This window comes from Rana temporaria, chromosome 1 (genome assembly GCF_905171775.1).
Source record: "Rana temporaria chromosome 1, aRanTem1.1, whole genome shotgun sequence".
Classification (NCBI taxonomy): Eukaryota; Metazoa; Chordata; class Amphibia; order Anura; family Ranidae; genus Rana; species Rana temporaria.
Genome location: NC_053489.1, coordinates 97,380,392 through 97,392,966, shown reverse-complemented (window position 1 = coordinate 97,392,966; position 12,575 = coordinate 97,380,392). Strand labels below are relative to the sequence as shown.

General features: G+C 43.9%; 1 protein-coding gene across 2 annotated transcripts in view; it reads left to right on the top strand.

Moving 5' to 3' along the window:
- Positions 1 to 12,575, top strand: part of PDE8B (phosphodiesterase 8B) — a 120,724-nt gene that overhangs the window by 92,488 nt on the left and 15,661 nt on the right. For both annotated transcript variants that reach the window (XM_040340900.1, XM_040340909.1), the window contains 2 exons: positions 3,950 to 4,167; positions 8,926 to 9,061. In XM_040340900.1, coding sequence (XP_040196834.1) covers positions 3,950 to 4,167; positions 8,926 to 9,061 — 354 coding nt within the window. The remainder of the gene's footprint in view (positions 1 to 3,949; positions 4,168 to 8,925; positions 9,062 to 12,575) is intronic.

The window sequence follows — 12,575 nt, the reverse complement described above, 5'->3', positions numbered from 1 at the left end:
ACTCGGATATATTGATTCAGCGTGCTTAACCGTGCATGCGCAATCAGCTGTCTTTAGCTTCAGCGGCTGAGCTCAGTGTCCTGTTAGTGAAAGAGAGAGAGTGGACTACACGTGTGGTAAGGCAAACTAGTTTCTTGTAGCAGAGTACTTCTCCCTAAGGTTGGAGCCCTGCATCCAACAACAGGAGAGGAGAAGCAGCATCACAGAAAAAGCAGCATCTGTCTCAGGTACCTCCCCTGCACAGGATGACACAGACTACCATTTCTAGTGGTCGTGCTCAAGGGTTTTGGATTCCAGTCTGTAACTTTATATAGTCTATGACCCAGACTACTCTCCAAAACTCCCCATGGCAAGCATTACTGGGCAGGGCATTAGAGGAGGTACCGAAACATACCAACAAACTGATCTCCTTCATATTTTTAGCAGCTAGCATAGCAATTGCTAGATCATGGAGTACTTTGTCTATCCCATTCACACTAATACTCTCAAAGTTATGGATAATGATAAATGTAAATTTGTTGGCTACATTACAGGATAAAATTCCTTTATTTGAAAAAAATATGGGACCCTTGGATATGTTACATTTCAGGAGAACATTTAATAGAATAACTGACTGGACTCGCGGGACAGAGGAAGAGATGGGACACATCTCTTTGTACACCATCCCTTGCCCTTTCCTTTTGCCCTATTTTCTTCTTTTTTTTTCTCGTAATTTCTTCCTTCTTTATGTTTATTGTATCTGCCCACGTGTTCTGCAGTTTACTTCAACATTGTTCATGGTTGTCACAAGCCCTTTTAATAGAAGGGTTTGCTTTTTCGTAATTTTTTTTACCTCACTTCGCCATTCCATTTAATTTCGGGTACATGAGAAATAGTTCTTTATTATGGCAATCAATAAACTTGAATATGTGCTACACAACATTTGGCAAAACTTGTTGGGGCAGATTTACTAAAGCTCAGTTCTCACTACTGTGACTAGAAAGTGACCAGAAGTCTGTGCGATTTTGCCAGGTGATTTCCTGGCTATTTGTTGGCAACTTGATACGACTTGAGTTCTACTTTGATGCGAGGGAGGGGCTACACCGCAGGCAATGCCTGTGTAATCTTCCTGTAATGTCAGATCCAAATAACATCAATACATCAATAATAATGAGGACTTGAAGGTGACATCCATTAAAGTCTATGGGCTTTGGATAGAAGTTGGATAGACGTTGGATAGAAGTCGCCTTAAAGTAGTACAGGAAGATTTTGTAAAGTTGGAGTGATTTCAGTAGTGCTAATTAAGACAGCTCTCATTGACTAACATAGGATTTCACATTGTCATGTGACTTGGGGTCAGATCCCAAGTCGCGGCAAAGTGAACTGAGCCTTAGGCCAGGTTCACAATGGTACGACATACGCTCCGACTTTGGGAGCACATGTTGCACATGTTGCACGACGTGTGTAAATCAATGATTCCCTATGAGAGCGGTCTTAACTGGTCCAAAACAAGTTGTTCCGACTATGAAAAAGGTTCCTGCACTACTTTGGTCCTACTTCAGCCCATTGAATATCATTTATGTTGGATCCTTGTCCTAACCATCCAACATGGTAATTACAGCAGCAGCAAAGGGGATTTATCTGACACTAGGATTGTTTTGATTGGTCAAAGAAACAGTCAAGCCCCATACACACTATGGCCCCGTACACACGACCAGTTTCCTCGGCAGAATTCAGCTTCCGACCGAGTTTCTGGCTGAATTCTGCCGAGGAAACTGGTCGTGTGTACACTTTCGGCCGAGGAAGCCGACGAGGAGCTCGGCGAGGAAATAGAGAACATGTTCTCTATTTCCTCGTTGTTCTATGGGAGCTCTCGTCCCGCCGAGCTCCTCGGCGGCTTCAGTGCTGAACTGGCCGAGGAACTCGATGTGTTTGGCACGTCGAGTTCCTCGGCCGTGTGTACGAGGCCTATCAGTTTTCCTGATGGTTTTCTCTTCAGGTTTACCAAAACCATCTAATATGAGGTCAAACCTTAAGCGTTTCAATTTGAATGCAATCAGGCAGGTCCTTGTACTACATGGTTTTGGTAAACCTGAAGAGAAAACCAGCAGGAAAACTGATAGTGTGTATGGGGCTTTAGACTATCTCAAAGTCGGCGCAAAATCTTATTCTGCTCATTCAAGCAGATGGAAGTAGGACCGATGTCGCAGGGCAAAGTAGTACAAAAGTCATGTTGTACCAGTGTGAACCCAGCTTACGACATTCGTACCACTGTGGATCTGACTTTGCCCTGTGACTTGAAGTCCAACTTTAATGAATGGGGATTCGACTTTGATCCCACCATGCAGGCACTTTGTGTCTGGTATTAATATTTAGGGGGAACTCCACGCCAAATAAAAAAAAAGTGTTATGGGTTCCACTTCCAAAAGCATACCAGGCTCTTCGGTCTGGCATGAATTTTAAGGGGAACCCCCACGCTGAAAAAATGGCGTGGGTTCCCCCCAAAATCCATACCAGACCCTTATCCGAGCACGCAGCCCGGCAGGTCAGGAAAGGGGGTGGGGACGAGCAAGCGCCCCCCCCCCACCTCAAAGCACCTTGTCCCCATGTTGATGAGGACAAGGGCTTCTTCCCGAAAACCCTAGCTGTTGGTTGTCGGGGTCTGCGGGCAGGGGGCTTATCGGAATCTGGTTAAAGGGGTATCCGAGATCCCGGCCCTCCACCCTATGTGAATAAGTATCGGGTACATTGTACCCCTACCCATTCACCTAAAAAAAAAAGTGGAAAAAAAAGCAGTACATAGGTTTTTAAAGTAACTTTTTAAGGCAGCTCCGGCATCTCTTCTGATTCCTTCTCTCATTTCCGGCTCTTCTGCCTCCTCCGCTGATGTCTTTTGCCTCTGCTGGTACTTCTCCCCTGTCCGGGTCTTCTTCGCTGATGTCTTCTAGCCCTCTCCAGTTCTTCTCCCTCTGTCTGCTGTCTTCTGCCTCTGCCGGGTCTTCTCCACTGGCTTCTCACTCTTTTGCCAGGTCTTTTCCGCTGTTCTTCTTCTTGACTCAACGGTCTCTCCCGCTCTAATGCTGGGTGCGCGGTGTGCCACTACTTATATTGGTATGGGGCGGGGTCACTGGGTGACATCATCTGGAGGCCCCACCCCCTATTATGTCACCGCCCGGTTAAGGACGTGAGCCCTTATACATTCATGTTTCAGTACTATGTGCCACCAGGTGTGAATCTGCACATCTGCTTTAAATAAACCCAGATGAGTTGCCTGTAGTTTCTGAAAATTCCAATTTAAAGTGGAGTTCCACCCATAAATATAACATTACATCAGTAGTTTAAAAAAAATGTCATTAGTCCTTTACGAAAAAAATGTTTTTTTTTAGATGCCTTCAAAGTGTTGTTGCTAGGCAGAATAGTTAATCTTCCCACTTCCTGCACCTAGGTGCTTAATGCTTCCTAACCTACACCGCACAGACTCCTGGGAATGTAGTGGGTGTAACTTTCCAGGAGTCTGTGCACTCCCCAGTCTCAAAGAATCATGTGACTTGGACAGCACAGGTGCTGAAACCTGATCTGACACTGCTTGTGCAGCACTGAGCATGTGCGAGATCTGCAAGGCTGAAATTCAGGAAGTCATACAGTCTGGCTTCATGATGCCCACACTTAAGATGGCCCCAGTCAATTTCTATTTTATAAAGTGTCTAAATGCTGTAACAACCTAACAAAACGGACCTTAGTTTACAGACTAACTTTACTAGAATACATTAAGCTTGTGTATTACAGGGGTATTTATATTTAAAAAGTGAAATTGTGGCCGGAACTCCGCTTTAATAATCAGTTGTTAGTACTGTGAATGAACCTATGAACAGGGATTGGGTATTTGGGGGGGGGGTGTATGTTAAAGCTGCATCTGACGTACAACTGTTGTATAGTGCTAAATTGATGACCACTACAGTTCTTTTTGTAGGCCAGCCTTGACCAGCTGGATAAGGTAGCCGCTCTGATAGCTGCCACGGTACATGATATTGATCACCCTGGACGCACCAACTCTTTCCTCTGCAACGCAGGCAGTGAATTAGCCTTGCTTTACAATGACACGGCCGTCTTAGAAAGTCACCACTCTGCGCTGGCTTTTCAACTCACTGCAAAGGACAGCAAATGCAATATTTTCAAAAACATGGACAGGTAAATTGAAAATGTATGTTTGTTACTTTAATGCCTTACTTTATTTCAGATTTTCAATGGCAATGCACATGAAGGTGAGAGCTAAAATTACATATTGCTACTGTGAAAGAGCAAATGGAGTTCCATCATCACGAACGATAAGTTCAATGCCCTTGTCTGTTAGAGGAAGACGGAGTGTGTGCAGAATATTGTGCCAATGTTGTGTCAACAAGACACTGTGGGGTTGATTTACTAAAACTGGAGATTGCAAAATCTGGTGCAGTTCTACTTGGAAACCAATCAGCCTCCAGGTCATTTTGTCAACGCTTAAGTGAACAAGCTGAAGTTAGAAGCTGATTGGCTACGATTTAGTAAATCATTCCCATTGTCACTCATTATTATTATTACTATACTACAGTAATTATAAGGTGACAAAAGTTTGTGCAGTGTTATACAATATAAAGGGAGACAGTACAGCAATGCCGGTGATCTGCCGATATGGTTCCTCCTATCAGTATGGTTCCCCCCTTGACTGCGCAATCCGAGCCGACGGAAATCACCAAACCTGATCAGCTGTAGCAACAGGTCCAGGGCGACGTGGAGTTCGCTATAAGTGGCCAGTCGGGCTCACGTCATCGCTGCGCTCGCGCGGCCTCCTGGCTCTTTTTTTAACATCCTCCAAGTCCACGGGGATGTTAAGGAATGAGCCTGGATCACGCGAATGCGCTGTGTACAGCTGATAAAGTTCGGAGATTTCCGTGGGCTTCGTCAAGCAGGGAACCATATCGATAGGGGAACTAGCTCAACAAGACACCGGGAAAAGGTCATCCAGAGCCCAGGGTCAACATTCCAAGATGCGCCGACCTCCACCCCACCCCACCCCCAGGTAATAACTCAGGGGGTGGGATATGTTGATCGGGAAAGCAAAAAAAATTGGCGCTGGAGCCGCATCAGAGATATGTGAACTAGCTCCATAGAGAGCCAGTCACAATCTCCTGCTATTGCAAATTGGATGTGGTGATCCCGCATCCAATTCGCAATAGTGTAAACCCGGCCTTAGCTTACGTGTCCAAACACACTGTAGGCGTTTTCAAGAGTTTAGTGGCAGTGGAGTTTAGAGGCAGAAAAAAAAATACATAATTTGTGCATACAGGAGAGGAGCTTTTGAGCAGAAAAAAAACACCTTAATGCTAGGTGCCTTCCCACACTAATGCATTCTAATGGTCAGAATTGTGGACAATAGAATTTATTAACACTAGACCTGTGAACACTCATGCAAAACGCAGCTTTTTTTTTGCTGCCTCTAAACTCCTGTAGGGAAAAAAAGCATCAAGAGCGTATAGTGTGCATGAGCCCTAAGAATAAGCTTCTATCTACAGTTTATTTCTTAGAGTTTATTTCTTAAAGTGATTCTAAAGCCTATACATTTTGTACCTTAATCTGCCTAGCGGTATTCCCAAGTCTGGCTCGGGTTGAATTTTACATACCAAAAGTGGTAACCCCGAGCCAGACTCTGGATCGCATTGCAGGATACAGGGGAAGTTACTTACCTTGTCTCCTGGATCCTGTGATGTGTCCCCGCTGTGTGTGCGAGCTGTTTCCTCGCTCGATTCACACACTGGTGACTGCCGAGTGCCGCCAAGCTCCGTTCCTGAGCGGCGCGATGCACATGGGTGGAGTACGACGTAAAATTCAAAAAAGTAAAAACACAGTATAGATACAGTATACTGTAATCTTACAGTACTGCATCAAATACTTACACATGCCCTTTGTCCCTAGTGGTCTGTCCAGTGTCCTGCATGCCCTTTTATATTATAAATACTGTTCTTTCTGCCTGGAAACTGTAGATTGTCCATAGCAACCAAAAACTGTCCCTTTATGTCAAAAGTGGTTTTAGACCAGCTAGAAAACAGCGATAATAAATTATAATCACTTGCAGAATTGAGCGATTGCAATATGTGTGGACATTCATCATCAAACACTGAAAGTAATGACAGCGACAATTCTGCAACTGAGAAAATTTCAGTGTTTTTGATTTGATTACATTATTGAATAATTTTTATTATAATTACATTATTATTTGTGTAGCGCTACCCCCGAAGCTGGTTGATTTGGGTCCTACACTCCTTTGGCTCAGCTCACCCCTGTTTAACTAGCTCAAACCCTCCCTTGACACATCAGAAGTCTGGTAAGTGGGATATTGTGACCTCTGCTGGGCTGGGGTCACAATAGCAAGCATACAATATGCAGTGACAATATAACAATGAATTACCTGCTGTTGTGGACGGTCCCTCCAGACAAGAAAATACACTCCACACAGTGAATATATTTAAATATAAGGGAGTAAGTTTACTGTATAGAAACTTAAGGAGAAAGGCATAGGTTTTATACATAAACACAACTGGCAAATAATGACACGGTCTGATTCGCAAGGGTCCTTGCAAGAATCAGACTTTTAGAGTAAATAAGAGATAGTTAAACCTAGGAATGGTACCATTCATTTAAACTAAGCAGGCAGTCTATGCTCGCGAGCGCCCCTAGTGGGCAGTTCTGCGGAACAGTAAATATCACGTCACGGCCGGTAGGTGCACATTAATCCACAAGCGGCAATCCGTGAAGGGTAACGGCACCAATAAAGTATCTGAAGCAACAACGTTGGTGAACTGATCACTCATCAGCGTCAGTCACTTCTGTAAACACTTAAACAGTTAACTAAACCTCTAAGCTTCAGCTAGAGGCCGAGCACATGTCTGTGGCCTGTGAGTTGGCACTAGGTGTTTGTACTAAATAGAGAGTCAGAAGCTGAGCATGTGCTCTCTCACCCGACAAGCCGATCCACTTGAGTTCTTCTCAGAAGATGTGTTGATAAATCACTGCTTCACAGCACAAGGATCCTGGATGAGGGTTTTCCCCTGTTTCAGTTGTCAGCTGGCTTGCCTTTCCGATCCCTGGGAACAAGGGCTGGATACTGAAGTCTTGCTTCCTTCTGAATGGCTGGTCTCTCGGTGAATTTAGGCCCAGGCTTCTGGCCTAGCAGCACTGCTGAGTCCAAGAGAGAGAGATCAGCCCCTCCCTTTCCTTAAATAACTTTCCAAGTCCATTCTGAGTGGCTGAACAGAGCTGTCACATACTCCAGGGGGACGGGGCATTGCAAGGGGCGTAGTCTGTTTCTCCTAAGAGTCTATGGAGTCCATATCTCCTGCTACTTGTAGTCCCACAATGCATAACTTTCAAAAAGGTATCATACATATTTACAGGCGTGAATAAAGTTCCAGCGGGGATGGCCTGTCACTGGACTCTGACAGGGTGACCCCGCTACATTTGTTAAAATTATTTATAGTTATTTATTATATTATAATTTATGACTTTGTGTTTTAAACTTTATCATACCCGGGATGTCTACTAGACTCTTGTTTGGACAGATTTAACCTCCCTGGCGGTATGATTATGTCTGGAATTTTGTACCAAACGCGGTACAATTATTTTGCATGGAAATTTGGCGTTTTATATTGTAGGCCAGTAATTCTTAGGAATAACTCACTTAAATCTGTCCAAACAAGAGTCTAGTAGACATCCCGGGTATGATAAAGTTTGAAACACAAAATCATAAATTATAATATAATAAATAATTATAACAAATAATAATGTAATTATAATAAAAATTATTCAATAATGTAATCAAATCAAAAACACTGAAATCTGCTCAGTTGCAGAATTGTCGCTGTTACTTTTATTTTTTTATGACGAATTTCCCCACAAATCGCTATCGCTCAATTCTGCAAGTGATTATAATTTATTATCGCTGTTTTCTAGCTGCTCTAAAATCACTTTTGACATAAAGGGACACTTTTGGTTGCTATGGACAATCTACAGTTTGCAGGCAGAAAGAACTGTTTTTATTATATAAAAGTACATGCAGAACACAACCCAGCTATGACTAAGCATCTATCCATGATGTGAAACATGTTAGCTTTTTTGTCCCCTATGTCCACTTTCTACCATTGATTGCAGTGTTGCATGAATTTTTGGATGTTATACAGCTTTGGATTTTATCCTTTGTTCATTTTGTTGTCGCCTATCAGAGTGCGGCAGTCCAGGAACATTTCTTTTTCCACGGATCAGCGCAGAGTCTGCACATGTCAGTACTACAGGGCGGGAGCACAGCATAGGTCACAGGGCTTGGAGCGGTACTCTTTTCCATCATAAAAGTACATGCAGAACACTGGACAGACCACTAGGGACAAAGGGGGTGTATTTTTTACATACAGTACTGTAATCTGTAAGATTACAGTATACTGTATGTAATGTGTTTATTTACTTTTTTTAATTTGGCGCCATTCTCCGCCCCCGTGCGTCGTAACGTTGCAGGGAACGGAGATCGGCGGCACACAGGCACTGTGTGGATCGAGCGAGGACGCCGCTCGCTCACACAGTGGGGATGCATCGCAGGATCCAGGAACAAGGTAAGTATTGTGCCTGTGGATGCTGCGAGGCGGCCCCGAGTCTGGCTCGGGGATTACCGCTTTTGGTATTGAAATCTTACCCCGAGCCAGACTCGGGAATACCGCCAAGTTTGTTATTTCTAAGAATTACAGGCCTACTATAACAAACGCCAAATTTCCATGCAAAATATTTGTACTGCTTTTAGCACCAAAGATCTGAAAGAATCGTACCGCCAGGGAGGTTAATGCATTCTTTGCATTAAGGTAAAAAAATGTATAGGCATCATATAAACCCTAATTTTGATTTTACGCAAATAACATGGCCTCTTCTGTTTAGGACCCAGTATCGAACACTTCGACAAGCCATAATTGACATGGTACTAGCCACAGAGATGACCAGGCATTTTGAACACGTGAACAAGTTTGTAAACAGCATCAACAAACCCATTGCAGCTGAGGAGACCAACTCAAATGTAAGAAATTGGGAGGAAATATTTTTCGGCTTCTGTTTTATGTATGTAGCGCTACTCCTGTAGGAGCCGCAGGATTTTCTTGTCCAGGTCTTCCTAAGGGTGCATTCACACCACGATTTTATCATCCTACTTGTTCTCACGATTTCACAGTTTGAAATCGTACAAATCTGTATGGCAAAACGTATCCATTCACTTCCATTCATTAATGTAGGTCCCCAAGTGCATCCGATTTGATCCGCATCAGATTTGATACGATTTAAAATCGCATCAAAAATCGTGGTTGACCACGATTTTTGGTCCTGATTTGAAATCGTATTAAAATCGTGTCCGATTTTTTTTATATTGTGGTCAATCTAAAATCGTAATAAATCGGATGACTGTGCGTTTTTATCCGATAAATCGTACCCGATTTTTTATTACGCATGCGCACTAGACACTGGAACGAGCTAGAAACTTCAAGAATCTTCTTTTTCCCAGAAAGCCAGACATTACTTAAAATCAGGAATCAGTGAAAATTTTTGACATACGATTACATACGATTTTGTCATATACGATTCCATCCGATTTAACGGTCCGATTATCGGATGTAAAAATCGTGATGTGAACCTAGCCTAACTTCAGCCGCGCAGCCAACCACATAGCAGGCTCATTCACTTTTTATCCACAAAACAGTCTAGGGGATGTTGTTTTTGTTGTTATTATTTTTGGAGTACTAGGATAGGTATGAGTGTAGTGGTGAGGTAATCCGGGAATTATAACTATGAACACCGAGGACATAAAGGGGTTGTAAAGGTAAAAAAATGTTTTCCTAAATAGCTTCCTTGACCTTAGTGCAGTCCTGCATCAATTACCATATCCTTCGATTTTGCTTTTAAATGTCATTATTTCTTCTGAGAAATCCTCACTTCCTGTTCTTCTGTCTGTAACTCCACACAGTAATGCAAGGCTTTCTCCCTGGTGTGGAGTGTCGTGCTCGCCCCCTCTCTTGAGGTGGGAGGGGGCGAGCAGGAGAGTCAGGACGCCCACTAACACACCACTAAGCTCCTTTCTCTATCTGCAACGTAGTATGCGCCCAGGGACAAATTCCTGAAACTCAAGCGGTCTGTGCATACTGTCCAGCCCCACTAGTAACAGCAAGGCGCAGCAGCTTTCAGCCTGTCAGTTCCCGGTTGCGGGGCTGGATGGTTCCCCCTTCCCCTCTGTCCCCACCTAAATGCTGAGGTCTCATTTACCAGAGCTAATTGCTAACAATTAGAACAACCTCCTGCACTTAAGTGTAAGGCCCCGTACTCACGACCAAACATGTCTGCTGAAACTGGTCCGCGGACCAGTTTCAGCGGACATGTTCGTTCGTGTGTAGGCAGTAACGTACAGGATTCCAGCAAACAATCGTCGGCCAGACCGTTTTCCAACGAACAACTGTTTCCTGGTCTTGCTTTAAAACAGTCTGCTGGAATCGTGTCCGTCAGACATGTTCGGTCGTCTGTACACAAAAGCAGCGTACAAAAACCCCCGCGCATGCTCAGTCCAAATGAGGAGACGGGAGCGCTCGTTCAGGTAAAACTCGCGTTTGTTTGGGATATGGCACATTCGTCATTAGAAACCTTTTATTCTAGCAAGAGAACAATGTCTTAAAAAGGCGCACTAAACCACATTTTCTTGCCTCGTTTTATTAATTCTTCTCTTGCTAGAATAACCCCGTTCTCTTGCTGATGCAATTTCAATAGAGTTGTCCCATACTGAAATGTCACATTTCTTGCTTGTGATGTAATCCTTTAATAATGTTTTCTATGCCAGACGTGTGTTTTGGTTGGTGGTCCTCCATAATTTATAGTAGTCATTTTTGTAAAGGAATGTTTTTTTTTTTTTTTTTTGTTTCTAGTTATGTCACCATTTAAAATATTTTTTTTTTACATGTTTTTTTTATATATTTTTTTTAAAAAAAATTTTTTGTGTTTCATTAGAGAATATTAAACCATGTTGGCACACCAAATGTCCCCCCCCCCCCAAGGAGTGTGTCCTTTGTAAATTACCCATTGTATATTTATTAAAGGTTTGCTGCCTAATAATCCCCACAGTATAACAAACAATAGACATGTTTTCAAATGAAAGCAAAAAGCCTTTTATTCAGGCAAATGTCATCACAAAAAATAAAAAGAACGGCAGCACTAGAATAGATAGCAAACTATATGCAAACTTGCATTTCCAACATGGTGAAGGATAAACTTCCAAGCCTCAGGAGCCAAACACAAAAATATGAAGCAGCAGCACACAAACAAAGGAACCCAAACTGTGGTAGTACAAACAAGATGTCCTTTATATGGAAGGAAATGGAAGGCAGAAAATCAACGTTTCCTCCTCTTTCCAGCCTTCCCTCCAGGCAGCCTTCCAGCGGATCTAACACGGGGTCTTGCAGGTGGGGTCGATGTGGCAGCAGGAGGATGGTGTTCCGCAAGCCGGGCCGGGTCACATAGCCCAGTCTCTGGGGTCAGCAGGCCCCTCTGCATCCACCAAAGGACCTGGTTCATCAGGGCCTTTGCCAGTCTTCTCTGGTCCTCCTCCCCTTCATTTAAATCATGGGCCAATGAGGCACTGAAGGCCTCTGTGGGGTTGAGGGGGGCCCTCATGATGGCGCTTGCCTCCTGTATCATGCGGAGGCTTGCCTCCTCCACAGGCCTCAACTGCCTCCTTCGGCCTGATGGCCTCACCTGGGGGGGAGAAGACTGGCTGGTGGTGGTTCTCCTGGCCGGGGGGACCTGCTGCAGGCCACTGGGCCCAGCCTCCTCCTGGCTGCCACTGACCCCGGCCTCCTCCTGGCTGCCACTGACCCCGGCCTCCTCCTGGCTGACAGACACCTGAGGATCTGCCACCTCCTGGCTGATCTCTTCTTCCTGTGTGCAAAAAAAAGGACATTTTTTACAATTTCGCTAAATAAAACCACACTCATTTTCATGTTTTTCGTTTAGTATTTTCTGTTCATTATTACTTGAATACACTCTACTTCTGACCCCTGCAGTTGTCATCTCTGACACCTATTTGTCTGAACACCTTTTTTTTTGCTTTTTCCCAGCTTGGCTTTTTTTTTACAATATCTAATCATTAATCCACCAAGAATTATTTACGCAAGAAATATAGAGGAAACTACTATACCTCCTCATCGAAGGGTGGCAGATCTGCATCTCTGTCAGCCAGGCCCTCTTCCTCCGACTCTGCAGGGCTGTGGTCATCTGGGGAAGGTCCGCTGGAAGGTAGCATGGAGGAAAGGTTGGAAGAAAGACTCGACATCGTTTTCCTGCCTTCCATTTCGTCCCGCAAAAAAGCCATCTGTTTATAATACCACAGTTTGGGTTCCTTTGCTTGTCTTGCTGCTGCTCCCGATTTTTTGCTTTTATTAGCTTTGTATGCTCTCCTGTATGTGCTTCTGAGGTTGGCAAGTTTATCCTTCACCATGTTGGCAGTGCATCCTGGCACCCAAGTTTGCATATAGTTTGCTAGCTCTTCTAGTGCTGCCGCT